The sequence below is a fragment of the Fulmarus glacialis genome, unplaced genomic scaffold (genome assembly GCF_000690835.1).
Source record: "Fulmarus glacialis isolate BGI_N327 unplaced genomic scaffold, ASM69083v1 Scaffold6164, whole genome shotgun sequence".
NCBI lineage: Eukaryota > Metazoa > Chordata > Aves > Procellariiformes > Procellariidae > Fulmarus > Fulmarus glacialis.
The window spans coordinates 3,252-19,709 of NW_009208561.1; the positions used below are offsets into that span (position 1 = coordinate 3,252).

Below are 16,458 nucleotides of genomic sequence, written 5' to 3' on the forward strand. Positions count from 1 at the left end.
TACTGTAAGGGTGGCCGAGGACTGGCACAGGTTGCCCAGAGATGTTGTTGGAGTCTCCATCCTTGGAGATATTCAAAAGCTGTCTGGACATGGTCCTGGGCAACCAGGTTTAGGGAGGGGGGGTTGGACAAGATGACCTCCAGAGGTCCCTTCCAACCTCAACCATTCTGTGACTCTGTGACAGCAGAAAGGCAAAATGCTTAACCTCCTAGTAGGAATGGCAGCCTATTTGTCAAACTGTGTTCTTAGGCAATTCTGACACTGGTCAGAATTAAAGTGCCCAAAGAACCAAACAAAGCAAAGATGAATAGTAAATGCACAAGTGACACCTGGACTCTGCTGAAGTTAACTACCTTACATGGGATGAGGATTTCACAACACCCATTCACACACATGTAAGAAGGAGTAACAGCCTACCATGCTGTTCAGCAACTTCTGCTGTCTCAGTCATTGCCTTCACAGTGGAGATATCACTTTCCCTTTTCTCCTCTTGGCCATCGTGGTGTTCTCTCCCTTGCTTCAGAAGGGACTGCCAGACAGCCACTATATTGTTCATGTCTGGTAAAAGCTAGAAGCAGAAAGAGTAAATTGCAATAGCTCTCCTGCGTGAGACAAAGCTATTGTGATAAAAATATTCACAACGAACCAACATGAGGATTTGCTGCCCTTCACAAAGGTTAGAACTGATCTTATATGCAATTGGAAAATCAAGTAGTGTACTTTCACTTCTGCAGAACATAAATACTGGAAAGAACACTTTTCTGAAAATGTTTTCTGTAAAAAAATTACGTTTGGTTCTTCATCCTCATGGTATATTTTCAACCCAAATGCTACCTTGTCTAGTAACTTCTAACTCCGAATGAACTCTGCTGGCTACAATTTACTTGAACCAGGAGGCGAATTTGCTTCTGAGCCTGCTCTTGGAATTCATTTGCAGCACAATAGATGCCAGTGTTACAAATTTGTCTCACAACAAAATTTTATTTGCATTTACATCAGCCAGCTTTGTTAGAAAATGTAGTCTACTACCACACCAGTTATTAACACCTTTTTACCCACGGCGTTCCCCCTCCTGCTGCTCAGAGGTACTGTCTCCTGGCTCCCAGGCTGCAAACACTTCGGGAGAAAGTGCAGATGAGTAGTTATCTGCTGCAAAATGACTCATGTTATACCCCAGTTTTCTTTTTATTTTGTACCTTGCTGATGGCTTCTCTGTACAGCTGTACAAATTCCTGCATCATTGACAGTGTATAGATTTCTGACTTTTGCCAAGTTTCTTCATTCAAACAATACTCAATATTCTTCAAGGCTCTTCTCAGAACCATTGATACAAGTGACAGTATGCTGTGCTTCACTACTGTGCTGGGTAACTGAAAGAAGGAAGTTGAATTAATGACATTTCATTGCTTCCTCTTGTGCTTTGCACATAATCTGTACTCTGAATATATGTTACAATTTGTTAATGAATTAATTATTTCCTAAATCTTGGCTTGCAGGAAAGAATCTGTAGGTTTTCAGGTTCCCAACCTAAACCACTAGTGATCATTGGCAGCACTGGTGCTTGTGAATGGCTCTTATAAGCAGTATCAATGGATTTTAATTGATTTTCCAGTGCTTCCCCAAGCCAGCTTTATGCTGGGACAGACAATATAAAATGTATGTAACTAACCAACTTAAGAAACTTCTTCGATGATCATACATTAAATCAAACAGTATTAATGAGGACAGAAAAATCCACTGAAATACTATAGACTGGTCTTACATTTAGTCCTTGGGTGAACATTATTTTATTGCACACTGCAGGGACTGTTGTTACCATCACCATAGAAAGCATCCTGGGAAGAGGAATAAACTCTGAAGTCTTAAAAGAATTGGAAATCTCTGGTTGAGCCTCATAGATCTAAAATAAAAATAACAATTTAATCAACATTGATATAGCCCTTGAGATAACAGCTTCTTCTGGGGAGCATTTTACAGAAGGGCTTTGACTTATCAAAAGTAATGACAGCACTAAATATCAATTTTTATGCAGAAATGCTACAGTGCATCCCCCAGACTCCTATTCAACTAAATGGAACATCTGTATGCGACCTGCACCCCCGCTAAAGGCCACCCCTTTTCAACAAACAGACTACAGATCCTACTTGCCCATTTTAAGCTAAAGCAAAGAGTCAGAGGAACACTCAGAAAGGACAAAAGGTTTTTCTAGCTGAGCTTCGATGTTGCTGCATCTTAAAACACGTACCATCAACGTGATGTTTCCTACTGCTTCTTATGCCAATTCCTTCTTTCCTGGTTTAGTTAAATGTTTATACAGCCTCCTGCTGAGCATGGCTTTTTACCAAATGACCTTCCAACTCACTCTACGTCTACACTTTTTAAGGCAGCTGTGGCTCTGAGCCATGGCTCATTTTCCTCAGCACCCACAGAAAACAGGATGCCATTTCCCCCCTCCTCTGTTTACCATCTTCGACATTTAACAGCATCCTGCTGCTTCTTTCCTAACATACCTACAGTAATCAATGGTCTTATTTCAGAACCATTAAGTCCTTCCTGTTTAGCTCACTTAAACCTCAGCCACCTAACTTCCCCGCTGTTGGACTGGTTTGTTTTTAAAATCATTATTTATGAAACATTGTGCCTGTCTGCTTTTTAGTGATTTTAATAAACTCTAAAGCACTGTGCATTTACAGCTGTGAACACAACACATCTTCAGACATGAGAGTTTCCTCTGATACAGAACAGCTGCTTCTGAACAAAAACAAAAAACCCCACTTGCTGATCCTCAGCTTAGTTCCTCTGAAATCAATGAAATCTTGTTCCTTGTTACTAGGAAGACCTCAGCTAAGATCATGAATTCAGAGTTAGTTTATACCTAACACGGCCACACCACAGGCTGGCCAGGCTCTGTAAGGCACAGTACCAAATTGTAACAAGTTTTACAAAGGAATGACATTATAATATCTATCTGCAATAAACGCAATCAAAGGCAGGCTTACCAATCTACTACCAAGTTCTTTTGCTTGGTAACTTTTCTGTAGGTCAGGAATGTTTGACTTTACCATCTTTCCTATTACAATTTAGTGTGATTCTGCAGTACTGTTTAACAAAAAATACTTCAATTTTTGGAGGAAAAAAAGAGCATTGGGATTGCAGATTTCTATGGAGAGGTGGTGTGCATCATCCACACTCTTACCTTTTTGAGTAACTTCATATTGTCCATCCAAGCTGACTTCAGTCTAGGAACAAAGGAATACCGGGTCTCCTTAAAGTATCTATTCAATAAATCTGGGCATACTTTAAGAATATTCACCATGAGATCAGCAACCATTTCATCTTCTGTTGCAGTTTTTAAACCGAGCAGGAAGCGCAGAAGTACCACATTTCCTCCCCTATTGAAGACAAAAAAAATACTTCAAAAAAGAAATCCCTGTTTCGATACTTCACATGTGATGCTAACTCTGCAACTCCTCTAACTGTTCCTGGGATAAATTCAAGGCAAGACCTCTCACACTGCTGGCATAACTTGAGTTTATACTCAGAAAAGCAAGAACTTAATTTACCTCCAGGTTTTCTGCATGACAAAGAGTAATTACTTTTAATTAAACCCACAATGTTTCAGAAATATTCTAACCAAACTTCACAAAGCTAAAAATGTAGAATTAAAACTTAGTATTAAACTTGGAAGTATTTTTTGTGGTCTTTCAGTCCTTTTTTTTAAGTTTACTTCTGTATGTCCCTAAACAAAGTGAGAATACTGCAGATACCAGACGAATACCAGGTAAAATTTTGCTCAAAGCAAGAAACAACCTGCTCTAGCACCACTCAGTATCAGTACCTGCTCCTACAATCTAGTACCTTCTTTGCCCAGCTAATGCGATGAACTCACCCTATGAGAACTCCTCCATGGAATTACAAGAGTCTCAATTATTTTCTCTATCAGTTATAATTTTAGTGCACACATATTTTAACTAGTTCGCAAATGGAAACAGTAGGGCAAATAGGTGCTTCCAGATCAGGTGTTGCAGGCCAAATTCTGGCACTACTGAAATCAATGTTGACATTTTGCCAAAACCTGGGATAAACCACACCTGGTTCTACAAAATGTAAATTAGACTAGGTATTTTACTACCATCTGGTTTACACTGCAGCTCTGATGCTTTATTGTCACCTCAAAAAAAAAAAAAAATATCTATGATCCAAATCACACCTTACAATAAGAGACTTGTTATCTAGTTATTCATGGAGATGGCTCAGAGAAACACAATCATTGCCTAAGCCCCTATGAATAGGGCAGAGCACTCTCTACTCTAGTAGACAGAGGTATAAGGAGATCCAACTTGACCTTGTGAAGTTAAAAACAAAAAACAACAAAAAACCCCAACATACTTATTTCTTCTGCCACAGAAGAGAGAGAGAAGCAGTGAAGTTACTGGCAAAGGCCTGCAAGGGCAGACAAGATAACTAGTGAGGTCTCTCTTGTTCCTAGCAGAAAGTACACATACAGTCTCATCTGTCTGGTGACTTACTTGCCAGAAGTTCCAAGACTTGGATCATAGAAAGTTATGCCATGTTTCAGAGAGCAGCAGAGGTCCATTAAGAAATTATGAACAAGTTCCCGTACCATCATCTTTCCCACCTCTTCAGAACCTTGAGTCATCTATAAAAACCAAAAAGGAGTAAAAAAGGCATATGATTTTTGGTATCACAGAAGAAAATCTTACATCAGTTTCACTCTTCTCTAAATTTTATGAAGCTCCTTTTATACAGAAATGCTAAAAGATAGTTTGGCTTTTGTTCAGATTAACAAGACAAATTTCAGTTTCTGTATTAAACACATTAAATATTACAATCTTTTTTGTTTCAAGGAAAGCAAACCAAATGTACCAAATTCACATACATATGTACTATCTGCAGGGCATTACTGACTTAGGGCTTTTTGCTAAGAAGCCAGACAGAACAAGATAGGGAAAAGTCAAGCTAAAGAAAAGTAATGATATAAACCTTACATAAATGGGGCAAGGCCATCCTGGGACTTGGAAGCCAAGGATCTAATATTTAATCTGAAATAACCAACTTTCAACCTTACAGGCCAGGTTCACTATGAGGAAGTTCAGAAAGACCAAAAAAAATCACTGAAGCCTTCAGCATAAAGCATGTGAAAAAGCATGTTTATGTTTTTTGGGCCAATTTGGCAGAAGATGGAACAACTTTAATATAGGGCAAGAAAGCTGGATAGCTAACAACGCACTGAATATGCCAACACTTCAGAGAAAGGAGGTGTGGCATCAATGCCATCACAGTCACCGTACAAAAACGGAAGAAGTGACCAAATACCCATGTCAAACAAAAAGAACAACAAAAAAAAAAGTGAACCCAGATTCCCTTAACCTTTTACAAACAGCACAGCTCAAGATCCCTACGAATGAGAAGTCCCTTGACAATTATGGTTAGGAAATCACAAACCATATGACTCACAAGGACTGCACGGAATTGCAAGAATTTAAAATTACTCAAAACTGAAATGCATATTTATTAATAGGATCATAGATTTGCATAGCTCCGAAGACACCTACTAGAAACAGACCTCCTCCAAAAGGTGTTTACAATACATCAGGATTGGAACGGCACAGGCATAAACATCCAGTAGAGGAAGTATAAGGCGGCAGTTGTTCAGCGTTAGAAGTTTTGAAGAAGAATGGTTGGGCTTCTAAAGATCCAGCGTTAATCAACACAAAGGTGAAAAGTCTGCAGCCAAAACCCCGTGGAAGCATAGAAGTCTTTCTACTGCTTTGCATGGGGCTTACAGCCATGCCTTAGATATTCCCACAGGGAAAGGGCCGGGGGAAGAGATTACATAATTAAGAAAAATAAAAAAGCAAAAATGTAACCTATTTATGAGGAGAAGATGACAAAACATCTGCAGTACTAACACACACCCACCAGCTACTGCCCTGATCCTTGCCTCACCTATGGTTTTAGGAATGTGATTTCATGGACCAGTAGAATCAGTAACAGCTCAGCCCTCAGAAACACTGCCAACCTCTCAAACAATGCAAGCTGAAAAGGCTGGCAACCATCTTGGGAGTTTAGCTCTCATATCAGATCAGCGTGTAGGATGGGAATGAGGCATGTGGTAAGAACATTGCTTCTGATATATTCTCCTATAGAGGCACAAATGTATCCAGGCAATGGAATATGGTATTCGCACCCAAAAGCCCCAGTTCTCCCTGGTTCACAGATCTGCACTGCAGTTCTGGCAATCAGGGAGGGGAAACGAACTCTCTTCCTCGAGCGGTGAGAAGAGGCAGAAAGTCAGGGTTTCTCTTTAAGTAGCCTCAGCAGATACCTCTTCTTGAGCTCCCAGTTACTCTAACCTTGATGAGCTATTTCAAAACCTGTGGGCTCCAAGAGGAAAAAAAAAAAAAAAGGCAGGACAAGGACTAGGGGTTACAAAGAAGTAAGTTACCAGACCTTTAAATCTCCAGGGCTGACATCAGTAATCCCATTCCACCGGTAAAGTGAAGCTATGTGAATCAACACTTCTGCAGTAAAAAAGCGCACCTTCTGGGTTTTGGTGATATTTTTATTTTGAACCACCTGGAAACAATGAGAAAAACAAACACATAAACAACTCTTCTATTTATTGCAAGTTATCACAAAATAATGGCAAATTAGCAACATGCTCCATTCTTCTAGTACACACACAGCTCACTCTCCTCACTGCAGCAGGCAAAAGGTTCTGCCTGTCCTGTTAACACTTCTTTCACACGCTCCTGCTCCCATCTTGATGTGGTTGAAGCCATAGGACTCTACACCAACTTCTGCAAACACTGCACATGCTGAACAGGATAGACTTTCAAGTTCAACTAAAGAGCATGGAACATATTCAGAGTAGCATAGCCACAGACTAGGATCACGGAAACCTGCTCGTAGAGATGGTAGAACCTGCTACAAATAAAGTTTGAATGAAAGGGAAAACATGGTGGAGAAAGTTCTCAAAAATTCTCCTACTGTGTTCTCCTGTCCTCATTTTTTTAATTCTTATTTTCCCGGCTAAACTGAAGGAGTCATACAATGCATGAGGTTTCATCAATAACATAACATACATGATGTATGATTCCCACATGGGAAAAGCTTCATTTAGAAAACAAAGTTTCAAGGAGGTTTATTTTACTTTTAAATGCTAGCTTTTTTCTTCTTCTTCTTCCAAGGTTATTGCAATAGAAAAATGAAAGAATATTTTTGGCTTTAAATTGACAGTTGTGAAAAGCCTAAGTCTGAGGCAGGTTCTTATGGTTACACTCTAAATTTGAAACTATTTTTTCTTCATTCTCTCAATTGGTCATACAACAGCTTGTGCAACATTGCTACAGTAATTCAAAACAGAGATTCAAAAATCATAGACACTGGAACTAAAAACATTTTTAAGAACACTTTTATAGAAATAAAATCTCTGGCGCAGTTGCTGTACCCATAGCAGCAATAAGCTGGTGCATCACAGTGAAAGAGGCACAGCCATGCTCAGAAGCTAAGGAACAACAGAGCACAGGAAAGGCAGCTGAGACTAAACCAATTCTCACGCCTTTCAGCAATTCCTGCTTTCAAGTTTTCTGTCTCAACCCTGCTATATCACGAGGTTATTTCTGTCTGCTATGAATCAGAAAAAACAACTTCAAAGAGGAGCAGACTTACCTCTCCAACAGTACTTTCTGATAGCAGGTGGAATGTACCCTTTCTTTTTCACAAAAACATCTCCGATCTTGGGAAGACAATTTTATGATAAAACTTCCCTATCCCACCAAGAAACAACTTTGATCGAATTAACCTCCTGCAGCAGAAACGTTGCCATCCCAACAGTAACGAAGTCCAAAGACCAGATAACCAGGACCACAGGATGTGGCCTCAATGGAGCCCTGCCACGACTGGTTGGGGAACGGTACCACAGACCCTTCAACTGCAACCAGACATCTCCTAGAAACTCATTTCATGTCACAGTCTCCACACTAAAAACACAAAATCCTTTTTCTCCTGTAAAGAAGATTGTATGTCATTACCTAGTTCAGAGCTAACAAACCTAGTCAAATCTAGCTGATCTCCCCATTTCGGCATGAGACACATTCATTTACAGACCAATCTTACTGTCACTGGAAGCACCAAAAAGACTCCAGTTCCTTTGACCTTCAGACTTGGCACTGATGCAATCGCAACCCATGAAACAATCGGTATCTGTTGGACACCACACACTAAAGATGAGCTGAAATTAGCATCCAAGTACAAGCTATGCAAGGACTTCCTTTAAAAGAGGGCATTGGAAAAGCGTAACAATCTCCAGTCCTGAAACAGTAATACAGCCAAGCTATCAATCTCCAACAAATATTATCAGTAATGGACACACTGACAAACTTTGCAGCAGCAGCACAGTGCCAACATCTTAAAGAGCAGTACATTTTATGAGAAATTACTGCAAAACTGTTTCCAGCAGCAAAGAAAATAGAAAACAAGAGACAACGCAGTTTCAAGAGTATATCATACCTTAGTTCTCAGTGTGGAAAGTAGAAGATTGACAGTAGAAACTTTGTCTTCCTTTACTTCAGAACGAAGAATATCTGGAAGGAAATCTAAGAAGACATTTCAAATGTTAAGTGAAAATGTGAAAGCTATTTTCATACTAAAACGCTTCAGGGAATTCATACCCATTCCTCTTCAATGTCATATTATTTACCTTGCTGTTATATTTAAGGATGAACCAAAAGGCTGCAATCAAGAGTTCAGAAGGATGATATGTCTGTAACTACAGTGATGAACAAGTGATGCTGCTAAACCTACTCTCATCGTAACTAGCTAATTTGCCAACTTGGTTATTAACACTGACTGCAACAGCATGTCACTTCAAATATATTTCAGGCCTCAATGTGCTGTGCAGTATTTAAACTTGAGTAAATGCCTATTCTCAACTGTTTCACCAAGTGATTCTCAAATGTTTGGAGGTTACATCTCCAATGACATGAATCATCTTTTGGCTCACCTGTGCATCCCAAAGTTAGAGAACTTCAATTTACAGAGAACTTCAGTATCTTACAGGGGAATGAAAGCCAGCTGTGCTGACTGGGTCTAGGTGTGCACTGCCATTCCCTGTCCTAGAAGAACTGAACAACTGTTAGCAATTAAAGGAAATCAGCAGTCCCCAGGGTAGCATGAACAATAGAAGTAAATAATTATGGCCTGTTCTCAGTCCCTCACCACAGAAGAAATTAACTGCTGCCAGCTAATGGCTTCTTTTTTTTTTTTTCAGAGTAGTACTAGGTCCCTTCTGAATTCTTTCATAATCTTACCAAGGGTCTCAATTCACAACTTGAAAAACATCAGCAGTAGATTTCAAATCACTAAAGTCAACAGAGGTTTTACATTATCTTCAGCACATAAGGGATCAAGTATTGATCAACTGTATGTAAGATTTAACTTTCTGGATCCTCTTCTTCATCAGTTCAGTTTGACTCCCTTCTCTAAGAGACATGGGTGTAACATACTCCTGGACTGCACTCCCATGTAATGCCTCCATAAAGGATGCAAAGGACATTACACTGGTCTCCTGAATCATTGACAAAAAGCAGTCTAACGGAGTACACAACAGTAGTCCTGCATGAGAATAGAAAGGAAACTAAAGTACACATAGTCTTTAACACTTTTTAAAAAATTTTTAATGCAATGCCATTGGAATAATGTCCCCAGGGAAGTGGTGGATTCCCCAACATTGGACACTTATAAGATTTGGCTGGATAGGGTGTTGGGCCATCTTGTCTAGACCGTGCTTTTGCCAAGAAAGGTTGGACCAGATGATCCCCGAGATCCCTTCCAACCTGGTGTTCTATGATTCTATGATATCCACTATTACTGTGTTATGAGCAAGGCTGGAGGCGATGAAGATTTTTTCTGCTTATTGAATCTATGGCTCAAAGCTATATTACATTTACCTTTTTTACATCTGTGTCACCAAGGGCTTCCTATTTTTCCAGAGTTTTTGCAGATAGCAAACATTATTCTCAGGCAGAAGAGGCACTCATTAGAATTCTGAAGAAATTTAAAGCTTTTCAGGTAATAAGATTAAAAATATGTATTTTTTTTCTTACTAGTGTTGTTTAACTGGTTCACATTTTGAATCAGCTCATATTTATTATCCCATATAAAAGACTCTGCCTTAACAAGAAAGAATAAAATACAAGCAATTGTGAAATACCTTTTAATTCCAGCACCTGTGTCAAGATTGCATTGTCACCAGCAATTAAAAAGGAGAGAGCAAACTGAATATAGGCCATACGGACATCAGTTCTCCCCTAAAAAAGATAAAAGGCACTGCTAGCGTACAGATTGTACACAACCACAAAATTAATACTGCAGAAGTTGATTAGCATTACAAGAACTATAAACAGGTAAATTAAACAACTTCTATAAACATGTTGCACATAGCCACACACATATGTATATGCAATACATCCACAGTATATTCATTTGAAAAACTTCTTGCGTTAAGCAGATCACAGTCTGTTAAAGTTAACATCAAAAAGGAAGGTGTCCTAGTTCACATATTTTTCAATTCTCAACATACGAGATAGGCCATAAATAAAAAAAAAAGAAAATGTTAATGGTAGTTTCATTCCAAACCCTGTACACGCGTCACTGAACATCCTCACTTCTGCACTGCTTGGTACACTGGTCGATTCACAAAACCATTCAAGAACGGTAATGACAGTAGTGCTGCTGCAATTTCTTACTACACAGGCTTCCAGAGCAGTGCCAGTCTTGGGGACTCCTGCTGCTCATTGACATCTTTGAGCTGCAGTGCATTACACACATCTCCCAGCTATCACAGCTGCTCAGGGAGCTACCCAGGTCATGCAACTGAGACCGGCTGAAAAAAAAAGCTCTTAAAAAAGGGGCTAGTATGTTACAAAACTACAAATTCAGGCACAGTGGAAGAAATGAAAGCTTTGCCTGGAAAAGGACCATAGGATATGAACATGACTTACAATTTTTTGAAACTTACTGTGCAAAATTAAGTTGCACGTAAAAATGCCTGAAGGAAGATACTGACTAGGCTAAACATAAGGCAAAAGCGACTCATGAAAGGGCTGAAAGAAGAAAAAAGAGAAAGCAGTATGATTTTGCTGTAAGCTTTGGGCCTGATATTTTTGTATTAAAAATCCACCTCTGACAGCCAGTTGTGATAATAATTTCACTGAAAGCTGAGCAAGAGTAAGATCTTCAATCGGTTTCTGGAAACTTTTTTGCTTGTACTTTACTTGCATATCTAATAAGTTTGTGGTCAAAAGACTACCTACATCCAAGCATTTTAATTTAAGGAGTGGAGGTACTCCTAAAGACAACTTCTGCAGTAAGGTCAAAAAACATGAAATCTGACATTCCCGAAATTGTTTATAAAGCAATCAAGTAAAAGGCAAAAAAACAAACACACACCTTTCTCCCTGAAACCACCTTTTACAGTCTCATTTGTCACCACAGATGGCACAAACCCAACACAAATATACACATTTATTCTGCAAGTCATCTTTAAAAATTAGAAACAATCTATCAGCATTGAAAATAACATTGGATTTATTATACACTTGTATTTGGAATGAAATGTAAATATTCTTGTTCTGAAACACTGGTTCAGGTCAACCCTGATTATTTTTAGCAAATAGAGAGGAAACACGAAATAGTGTTCCTTTTGGAAAAAGAGGAGTGACTTTTTCTACTCACTCGCATATCTTCCTTAAGGATTTCCGCCAAGAGATTGTTTAAACCTATTGGTTATATTTTCAAATGCAATTACTCTGACTGTACTAGTACTGGGCAAAATCCTCTCTCCATTTTTATAACTGCAGAACCTCCATTTATTTCAGTGGGACCAAACCGCAATCCATGCATTGGAAAAAAGACTGAGCTCTTCCTAAACACGACTGAATAGTTTTCAGAAGTTTACCATCACTTTCCCTTTTAGACATTAAAAGGGTAGCCCACAGAAACTATACATTCATATTTCACCACAGCTTATTAGAAACAGACAAGGCACTTTGATGTTTTGCAGTAAATTCTACAAAGCAGCATAAAACCAAGGTTATCCTAAGGAGCTCACCACCCTGACAAGATGAGAAAGACCAGCACGGGTTGGAAAACGAAGCAAGCTATACCTCAAGGGTGCAGGCCAGCTCTCCCACTGTTGCAGATACTCAGAAACATCTGCTGGGGATTTCCTATATAAGTAGACGAGAAGCCTTGCCCCATAGATCAGTTCTGCTGCCAATTAGAAACAATCAAGAAGCATTTCAGCCTGACGCAGGACAGGAAGGAAGAGGTAAATTCTTTCAGACGAAAATACGGCTAAGAGACTTTGGCAACAGCTTAGTTTTAAATACGTGGCAGAAGAAAACCGATGGAGCCATGGTGTAGCATTTCATGGCACAGAGCAGCTTAATTTACCTTCTTACATCTTTTTTTCAATAATCCAGGCAGAAACTTATTATTGAAATCAAAATGGCTATACACATCCCTTGCTGAATCTGGCCCCTGAGCCACCATTGCTGACAACAGGGTAAGGCACGCTCGACTCATCCTAAAACAAAAGGCAGAGGAAAACCTGCAGGTTATTTCCAAGATGACAGTGATACAAACAACTGAATCAAGAGATTAAAATTTAAAGAAAGACCTTTTTCCTGTAAAAGAAATTATCCCACTCCACCTCCAACATCCACCCAAGCCTTCAGGAGTTTCAGGCAGTTCTGAGTCAGTCCCAACACGAGCAAACAAGATAGCCATTAGGAAAGTATCCCCGGTCACGCAAAGCTCTCGCTGCAGTTGATGGGAGCTTTACTTGAATATGTAACCAACCATTTTAATGACCATCACAATACAGATTTAGGCCAAACACACATTATTCCACTATTCATAAAGAACTTCGATCTTCTTTGTTAACAGCCTATTTCTACAAGCATCTATTTCTTGGACAGAGCCCCCAGTCCTGCAAATGCTTATGTGCTTTACTGCCACAAGCAGGTCCGTAGGAGCTACAGCTGATGCTAAAGTTAAGGACACACAGCGCAGGCCAAAATAAGACTGCATTTTTTGTGTTTTAGCTGAATGACAGAGATTTTCTTCAGTTTAAGTATGCAGCGTGGTCTTGTCATGAACTAAATCCCAAGATCTACACTCAGTTTTGATTCTTGCTCACTGACCACTGGGAAAATTTGGCTGAGAAAACAGAAAAGAATTTAAAACAACCAAACCCATTATTTTAGGCAGTGATAATGGCAACTGGGAAGGAGGGGAGAAGGAAGAAGCGAAAAAGGAATGCCTGTTTATATTCTTCCCAAAAATTAAGCTGTAAGGAGAAGCTGGATATTCACTTCATAAAGTAGGGTAAAAGGAAGAAAGTGCCAAAAATTAAGAACTCCTATATTTGTGGGAGTTTGCCATTTATTTCAATGGGAACATGACAGGGCCATCAGGTACAAGTCTGCAGACCTCCATCACCTGAATAGCCACCACCCATTAAGGGTTTTGGAATCTGTCAGTCATGTCTCATTCATGAACAATCTGCAAGAAAGCCATATGATTAAAGCAGAGATCCCATCCACACATACCACCACAATAAAATCCCTTTGCACATCAAGGAGGTAGCACAGAAAAAGCAGAGCATATACCATCAGAATACCATCAGAAATCTGCAGCCTCCTCTATGCAGGTTCTAGAAGGATTTCTCCAAAAGCTGTAATCTTTAAATGCTTAATAAGAAGTGCAGATCTTGCATAGTTTCAAAATTTATTTTACAATATACCTATCCCTATATTTGGGATTCTATGTACAGTTAAAATGCTTGTTGCAATAAAGTCAACTGAGTGGTGCAGGAAGCATGGTTGTGTCCACAAACTGGAAAGCAGAAAATGCTTTTCTAATTCTGGCCTGTCCAAAGACGGAAAGACAAGTCATTGGCCTCGGACAAGTCATTTGCAGTCTCTATTTTTTTCTCTCCCTTCCTCTTCCTCACAGGTTTGTATTAAAATTTCTCTGGCACTTGGAACTTCTCTCACCCTGTCCACACAGCACGAGAAATTGTTGTATAGACTGGACTAGATAACACACGAGTGCTTAAATCGGCCTAAAATGACCTTGGATTTAAGAGATAGGATAAGTTACAGAAGAAAAGCCAGCCTGAAAGAAAAAATTCTATTATAAACATGGAAATCTGACTACAAAAAATACAGGGAAATAAAACACTCAAGAGCAGCTTTTTGCCATCACAAGATAGACTGCTTGGCCTCTGTGAACTACAAGAAAGCCTATTCCTCCCTGTTCCATGCAGTACATTTCACTTCACAAACCAAGCAGCATTAAAACAACAGGACTCAAGATACCATCCGCTTTACCTCTCACTAGGACAGGCACAACCGATGAAAACTACAGCCTCAGGAAAGTTAGCAATAGCATTAGATTGTGTATTATTTCAGAGCTTCCACCTTGCAAAGACTTCCATGTGCAATTTTATGAAACGTGGAACAGTACCATTAAATAAAGGGGGATTATTAGCAATAAGTCAAGATGAATTTTGGAATGTCTTGTACACATGTGCAAGACCCAGACAGACCCTCGGGATCAATTCAGAGCAAGCGACAGATTCTCTGCAACAGTACAGAGAAGACTTACTTGTGATTTTCAGAATACAAAGCAGCATAGACCAATCTCATGTAGGAATGAATCAACTTTTTGACTATGTTCATTCCCACAACAGAAAAATGGGAGAGGTCAGTGGCTGTCCTCAGTAAAATGGCTTCTAGAGCTTGAAAGATTAACAGCATCTGTAAGATATAGAAATATGTTAATATCTGCCAATATCAGGTACGGTTTGAAATTACTAGCTGAGCAAACAGTAACAAACACCATTAAAAAAAGAGTAACCCCACCACAAGAGGAAAGTTTCCACACATGAAGTCAAAGTTAACTTCTAAATTCTCTCCCAAATTAATGCTTCCTCTTCTAAAGGATTAGTTCTGAGAGTGCAAATTTTCAAGGAAGCCCCTATACAGGTACTATGTGAAAGACTAGAGAACCACAGGAGGTCAGCCGACTCCTCTTTTTTTTTCAGTTGCTAAACTCATGCAATTCAGTCGTATGGAGGGACAACCTCCTCTGGAAGCCCAAGCCAACGTGCTGACCGAAGGCCTGTACAATCCTGGACAAATGAACTGAACGCAAAAAAAGGTCCCCCCTCACACGTGAATTGAGACCGACACGCATGATTTATCTGCATATGCACAACAGCCGCTTCTGGGGATGCAAACACCACTGCAGTGCAAATCTCAGCACAGGCTGTTGGATCTTGAAGGCCCTTTTCCAGCTGGAGGCCAAGGCCTAGGGCTAATGAACCGACGCTTCAAGAGACAACTGTTAGTAAGTGTACAATGAAATGTGCTAGAGAAAACCATCTGAGCTGCTCCAGTCTTGCAATTAACTCCTTCTAGGTGAATCCAGAGTCCACACAGCAGTGGGACTGTATTCATTACAAGTATTAGCCTCTATTAGTAAAAGGGTCTTGAAGAAAGCATGTCATTGAACATGACACAGGTCATCATTACGCACACAAAAATGATAATCTAAGGCAAAGACCAAAAAGTTGAGGTTAAAAAGAACACTATCCAACTTCACATTGTAAGCAGATTTAAGTTAATAATGCTGCCCCAGTATTCACAGTGAAAAGAGTGTTTTAATTCTTTAGTTCATTCATCATATTCTGATGAGGAAAAATTGTGTTCAGCTCAGATGAGAAAAACAAGGTCAACGTTACCAGTGGCTTCCTACAAATACTTATGTATCGGGAAAACATCTAGTTATCTAAAAACAATTACTTTCACTGGACTATTTTTTTTTGTTTGCTTAACTTCTTCTGTTGACCGCCTTATTTCATGAATGATCTTTTGATAACATTTAAAGAACCTTAACAGCTTGATTTTGGCAGGACTACTGGTTGTGTGTATCATTAAATCCAGACACATCTTTGCACTGAAAAGGACATTTCCCATTTGACCAGTGCTTCTGCCACTGTGATTTCCAGAAAAAAAAAAACAACCAAACAAAAAAAAACCAAAACCCATACCAAATTATCAGAGTTATTTATGCTGCAAAGCATTTCTTCGGCGGTTCCCCTCCCAGTCGGGACGCACGCAGCCAGTCATTAAACTGTAATACCCACGGCCAACTTACTTCACTTTCAGGCTTCCTTTCCCCGTCCAAGAGTTTGAATATTTCAGCACACTCCATGGAAATTTTTACGTAGCCCTCCACGACATCATATATTTCAGATGACGGCAGCGTCTTCGCAACGGAGACGAAAGTCTCCAGACCTGCAATGCGAGAGTTTCACCCGGGGAGCCAACGCCTCGCGTGTGACACGCTACCAACCGCCCC

The 16,458-nt window shown here is 39.6% G+C and overlaps 1 protein-coding gene across 1 annotated transcript; it reads right to left on the bottom strand.

Annotated features, from left to right (window-relative positions):
- Positions 1-417: 417 nt before the first annotated feature.
- On the bottom strand, positions 418-16,394 carry LOC104075865 (nucleolar pre-ribosomal-associated protein 1-like; the record flags this gene model as incomplete). The annotated part of the gene is made up of 11 exons (XM_009576521.1): positions 418-568; positions 1,197-1,370; positions 1,763-1,900; positions 3,197-3,392; positions 4,530-4,660; positions 6,475-6,600; positions 8,536-8,621; positions 10,238-10,334; positions 12,481-12,613; positions 14,701-14,852; positions 16,255-16,394. Coding segments are annotated over 11 exons (1,524 nt in total), but the record flags the coding sequence as incomplete, so codon positions are not given.
- Between the last annotated feature and the right edge of the window lie 64 nt (positions 16,395-16,458).